Consider the following 6,320-nt stretch of genomic DNA (forward strand, 5'->3'; position numbering starts at 1 on the left):
TAAGTGTGTCTACTTCTTGTGCAAGTGGGGGTTTAGCTTCCTCCTCACACCAAAGCTAATCTCAGTATGGTCTGGATAGACTATGTAAACATCAAGGGTGTTAGAAGAATACTCACTCCCACTGAAAACAGAAGGAGCTATTAGGTGAAAAACTGGATGTGCTCCACTTCTGCACCTCTAGGCCACCAGTTTGACCTAATCCAGCCTCTTAGAACAAAGCTCGGGATTGGTAAACTTGAAGCCAATATTGCACCATTTCAATGGGCCAATCTTGCACCATTTCAATGGGCAGAGAGACATAAAGTTTACATTTTGGACTTCCATAATTTTCTTGCTCCTTCTTCACCCTTATGCCCATACTTCCTTGTCTTTGTGAATCTTCATATCTTGAAAATACCTACTTTTCATTTCCACTGAAAAAAAAAACCCTCAGGTCAGATGCAGACGAGAGGGCAAGGTTGTGCGAGGAGACTCGCGCAGCAGTTTGCTTCCATCCTTGCACAGAAGCAGCAATGGAGCCCCTCGTTGGAGACTGCTCTCTCCCCTTTCCTCTTCCACCTCAGTCCAGGGCTCCTGTGCTCCGTCCTGATCCGCCAAACAAGCTCCCGCGTGGCCCTCGGCTTGTTCCAATGGGCCGCCCACCAAGCCAGTTTCGCCCACGACTCGAATACGTACAGAGCCCTCGCAATCATCTTCTTCCGTTTCTCTCAGTCCCAACCTATATGGCCTCTCATTGCATCCATGCAGAAAGCACACATGAAGCCCTCTTCAGTGTTTTTCTCCTTTCTCATCAAAAACTATGGCCGTGCCGGCATGGTCGAAGATGCCGTAAAGGTATTCTTTTCAATCAATGACTTTGATGATTGCATGCCTGATGTGTATATGTGTAATGCCATGTTGAAAACCCTCATCAGCTCCCATGTATGTAGAGCAAGTGAAGCCTTGGCTTTACTGGAGGACATGACCATGAAGGGCTGCCAGCCTAATGTGATCAGCTATAATATTATGATATCAGGGCTTCTTAGGGCAGACAAAGAAAAAGAGGCCTTCTCTACTGTTTCTTTGATGATGGAGAAGGGTTGCAAGGGTAATGTATTCACATACACTATGCTCATAAATTGGCTTGCTAAAGAGGGCAAGCTAGGAGAAGCTTTGAAACTGTTTGACAACATGATTGCCATGGGGATCAAGCCGGACATAGTGACCTATAACAGCCTCATATCTAGGCTGCTAAAAGCTGGCCATGCTGACATGGCCCTGGCCACTTTTGCTCAGTTAAAAGAGAATGGGTGCAGACTGAACACAGCAACTTGTACCGTGCTAGTTGATTGGCTGGCAAAGGAGGGCAAGGTAGACGAAGCTTTAGAGCTGCTCGAGGAGATGAGCACGATGCAATGCTGGCCAAATACGGTGACATATAACAGTGTCATATCCAGTCTAGTCAAGGTGGGTAGAGGGAAGGCGGCCCTTTCCATTTTAGCTCAGATGATGGAGAAGGGATGCAAACCCTCTACTATAACCTGCAATATACTTATCAACTGGCTTGCAAAGGAGGGCAACGTAGATGATGCCTTGGAATTGCTTGAACTAATGCCACATATGAAATGCCAGCCTGACATAGTGAGCTACAACAGTCTTCTTTCTGGGCTTGTCTGGAATAAGAAATTCGACATGGTGTGGTCCACGATTGCCCTCATGCAGGAGAAGGGGTGCAGCCCTAGTCTTGTGACTTATAACATACTGATTGATTGTCTTGCTAAGCAAGGCAAGATGGATGAAGCCCTTGATCTATTGGAAAAGATGGCCTCCATGGGATGCCAACCTGATGTGCAGAGCTACAACAGCCTCTTGGTTCACCTGGTCAAAGTAGGCAGATTTGATGATGCTCTTTTTCTCTTAACTTGCATGAAAGAGAAGGGGTGCATCCCTGATGACGTGACACGCAATATATTGTTCAAGTCCTTTGAGAAAGCAAATGATTCGGATAAAGCTCTGACATTGCTTGAGCATGTGACTGTTATGGTATGACAGTTTTTTGGCCTGATTGAGGTGTGAAAGCAATTGAAATCCTTGTCAAGGATTGTGAGGGAGTTGATATTCTGCATTTGCTTGCCGTGCTAGTACCAGCGGTTGATGGTGATCTCGTTCCATCATAGGCAGAGGCTTCAACACCCTTTTTAGCGCGAGGGTCTACAACTGGCACATCAATCCAGAGCCGTCAAGGTCCTCTTGGGGTGAAGGTCTACCATTGACTTATCAATCAAACTTGTTGACGTACAGTAGCATTACTTTCTGGCTGCTCAAGGTAAGTAGAGGTGTTATGGTCCTTTTTGCTTGGATAAAAGAGAAGATGCAGCTCTGTTATGATGATTTATATATTAGTTGTGTCCATGCGATAAAAAAATGCTCTATAATCATGGCTACTGACACTCGTGTAATAAATGGCCTGTGCAGCGGTCACATGACCCTTTCATAGTTGATACAGAAGGGATGCAGAGCCACTGCTAGAACTCAGGAGTTGTGGATATAGAGGTAGACTTGAGGTAAAGTGTTGCCTGCTAAAGCTCCTAGGGCTTTGTGCATTGTCAAAGTTCTTATTTCGTTGAAGCTCACGTCTTTAGGAGGCTAGTCAGTATGCCTATCTATGTCAACTACCTTTGATGCCTCGGTCAACTACCTTTGATGCCTTGGTCAAGTCGATAAGAAGTGTACCATGAATGTAAAGTTTATCCGAAGGACCCTTTCCTAGTTGATACAGAAGGGATGCATGGCCACTGCTAGAACTTGGGAGTTAGACTTGAGATAAAGTGTTGCCTGCTAAAGCTCCTAGGGCTTTGTGCATTATCAAAGTTCTTATTTCGTTGAAGCTCACATCTTTAGGAGGCTAGTCAGTATGCCTTTCTATGTCAACTACCTTTGATGCCTTGGTCAAGTCAATAAGAAGTGTCTACCATGAATGTAAAGTTTATCCAAAGACTCCTGAAACATTGGTTTTCTTTTTAATATTGGTGATATTGGGGGATCCAACTTTTGAGAATTCCCTATGTCATGTGTGTGTAAGAGATGAATAGTGTCTACGGTGTGTGTTCGGGGGGGGGGGGGGGGGGGGGGGGGGGGGGGGAGGGGGAGGGTTGGTCGTGTGCATGGAGATATTCTAGTGATTTGATGGAGATGGTTGTGTATATAGAGATGCTCCTTGTGAGCCATAAATTGATGTATCCTGATTCCTAAGACTCACTTTGAGTGGAATTCAGTAATATGTTATAGCTTTGCTTATGCTTAATTTGTGTTACGCAGGCTGGTACGAGAGCCCTTAGGATTTTTTCTTAGCAATATCTTTCATTAGGCTTTCACGTTAGGTTGTTAGTGGCAAGCAAGTAGGATTGAAAGGGAGTGTCCAAGCTCTTTTTAGCAGCATCTGTGGGAGCAGATCCATAGCTGCAACGAACTAGCAAACAAGTAGCATCAAAGCAACTTCAAAGCGAGAACAAGCTTGGAAAAGAGGCGAGCTCAAAAGCTGTGGCAAGTACAAATTCTTGGAAACAAACAGCACATCAAAACCTGTGATGAGTTGCTTCAGCTCTAATTGAAGTTGCAGATTGTGTGCAACAAAATAGCAGCTTTGTGTAAGCACAATCAGCAGCAAAGTGTTCTCCTTCATTATAGCTTCGTTGATCTTGCGTGAAGAAGTAGGCACCACCATCTCCAATGGTGCATATGAAGCTCAAAAGCTCCAGTCACCAATATATAGCAGTCTCTGCTGCATCTTCCTCGCCAACTTTGTGGTAGCTTCCATTTGGTGCAGTGCACTAGGAAATTTTCATTCCTTAAAAAAGAAAAGGTTTGGCCATACGTTCAAAACTTTAAAAAAAGTTAAATTAAGGAGCTTCACATGGGAGATAAAACTATTCCTACCTTGGCCCTTGTCATTGCTCGTCATCTCTCTCTCTCTCTCTCTCTCTCTCTCTCTCCCCCCCCTTGTGGGTGACCTTCACATGGGTAAATCAAAGAAACCTTCATTGCTTCCACAATATTATTGTCCTCGACTCATAAACATATGCACACGAGGTTCTTTGCCTAGGTCTTGATGCCAAAAGTGATTGTGCATGTCCACTACCCTCTAATAAATTTGTTAGTTTCATGTTTGTGTAGCTCACTTATCCAAGCATTTGTTGAATACATAACACTTCAGTGGGGCCATCCAAGCATCGGTGTGTTCCGTGGAAATCTTGTGGTTTTTGTAGGTTGTATCTTCAGCTACATTGACACTATTTTGCCTTATGGGAGGAGTGTGACTCCTTTGTTTCCATTGTAATTAGCTATATCTTGTTTGGATTTTTAGTCCAATGGTTGCAATCATGCGTATTTGTTGTGGGCATGGCTTTGTCATCGTGTCCATCATGTCTCCCACACCACATGTAAAACATCACTCGTTAGTGAGGGTTGACAAGGTTTTGGAAGAGTTTGAAAGTGCAATTAGTTTGCCTAGTCTATCTGAGCCAAGTTGTGACTTGGAGCATAGAGGCATGCATGCATTGACATAAGGGAAACTCATCACCAAAGGGTGTATTTGATGGGGAGTGCATGTTGCGTGCACGGAAGACTTCTACTACTAATCCACAGTCGTAAGCTTGATTAAGAACACTAATGCAAACGTAATGATTAGACAACTGAGAGAAGGGGGAGATGAATTGTGTTTTTAGTATATTGATATTGAAGAAAAAGATGTACAATGTTGTACAACTTCATTGCCTTTGGCCTTCCAAAAGTGGATTGACTTCTAGGCCAAAAGGACCGCCTAATGATTGACTATGACCTATGTTGCATGAGCAGAAGCCTTGTTGAATTGATCCATAGTAGATGTTGATTAAACATGATTAAGATAGGAGAAAGAAGAAGAGAGAGAGTTGGTGTTAGGTTTTTTTTGTATTTCGTATGGTACAAAAAGGTGGTTGATTGACTATACATGGTTTAGGCCCTTGGTTAGCTCCATAGGGGTGACCTCTGGCCCTACATGACTTCTACTGATGAAATGATGAATAAACTGCCTGAGAATGTTGAATTATGAGTTGGTTGGCCAGCAACAGATGTTGTTGGCTAGGTCTTGGATATGAATAAGTGCGTAAAATGCCATAAAATCTATGCTTTGCTTATTAATGCTTGCACACACATGGTTGGCCTTTAATTGGATGTTGCCCCGCTTGCTACTAGGGTCCTTGGGCTAGCTGTCGAGTGTTGCCTAAAGGCATATATGGTTGTCGATTGGTTCCTAAATCCCTCCATGCTGGTTATGTTGTTGATGGTGATGTTGAAGATGATGATAATGCTAATGGAGATGTTATTGTTGATTACATTGATGATGGTAATGGTGCTCCAAATGTTGCCATAACTATTGTCCTAATCAAGGATTATGATATTCCTGTTGAGGATTATGCCATGACATGGGCATGCATGTGACATTCCCTCTGCTAAACCTGATGATAGGGTGGACACTCTGTCATTCTTTCTCTCAGGATTACTGACCTTAAACTTCTACTTCTAACTTTGGGAACAAATGCTCAGTTCTTCAGCAAGACTAGAAAGTGTGGAAGGTGCTCAGACAAAAATATCAAAGTCTATGTGCTACAGTTTCCATGCCTACTATCCCTTACCCTTAACATAGCGGCGGGTCACTTGTCGGAACTGATCATGCCTATTGCTAGGCCTTTTGTCACATGCACTTTACACTTGTAAGGTTCTCTCCTTCCAAAATAGGGGAAACACTTAAGATATTCTACTAAGTCATAACTTGGACTCATCGACACCTTCACCATATAGAGATTCAAGGATACAATTTGTAGGTAAGACCTAGTCTTATCCCGCAGGGGGAGCGTGGTCTTCTAAAAATTAAATCACCTATATGGTAATTGATCATAATTTGAGCAACTACTAATCTTGATTTTCTAGAGACAACGCTTTTTTCCTCATCCATGCAGGGCACAGCCGCTGGCCTAGTCTTCTAGAATAGAGTTGCCTGAGAACCTCTTTATCTAGTGTAGGGCTTTCACTTAATCTAAAGCTGTTCGACTAATTGGGTCCACCTGTCCATAGGATGGTGTCGTCGGGGCATTCCATCCTACTCACGCATCAATTTATTTTCTAATTAATCCTACCACACTGTTTGACATAAATAAACATGTTCCTTAATTAAGACCCTTTTACAAGGTTCGTTAAAATAACCTCTTTTCACAATATAATAATGCAAAGATAAGATTTATAGAAAAAAAGTTTATACAAGAATCAATTTCATACAAGCCAAACCGGCTCTTATTCTTTTCTTT

General features: G+C 43.0%; 1 protein-coding gene across 2 annotated transcripts; it reads left to right on the forward strand.

The window, feature by feature from the left end:
- Positions 1-348: 348 nt before the first annotated feature.
- Positions 349-3,037, forward strand: LOC147614869 (uncharacterized). Of its 2 annotated transcripts, XM_086780194.1 has the most exons (3): positions 701-834; positions 930-2,305; positions 2,455-3,037. In XM_086780194.1, exon 2 carries the CDS (start codon positions 961-963, stop codon positions 2,026-2,028), a length of 1,068 nt encoding a protein of 355 aa, XP_086636320.1. In that variant the 5' UTR covers positions 701-834; positions 930-960; the 3' UTR covers positions 2,029-2,305; positions 2,455-3,037. The 2 variants fall into 2 exon arrangements, with proteins under 2 accessions (XP_086636319.1, XP_086636320.1); XM_086780193.1 differs by having other exon boundaries at positions 349-2,305.
- The last annotated feature ends 3,283 nt before the right edge of the window (positions 3,038-6,320 follow it).

This window comes from Cibotium barometz, chromosome 41 (genome assembly GCF_041138505.1).
Source record: "Cibotium barometz isolate CiBa-2024 chromosome 41, ASM4113850v1, whole genome shotgun sequence".
NCBI classification, from domain to species: domain Eukaryota; kingdom Viridiplantae; phylum Streptophyta; class Polypodiopsida; order Cyatheales; family Cibotiaceae; genus Cibotium; species Cibotium barometz.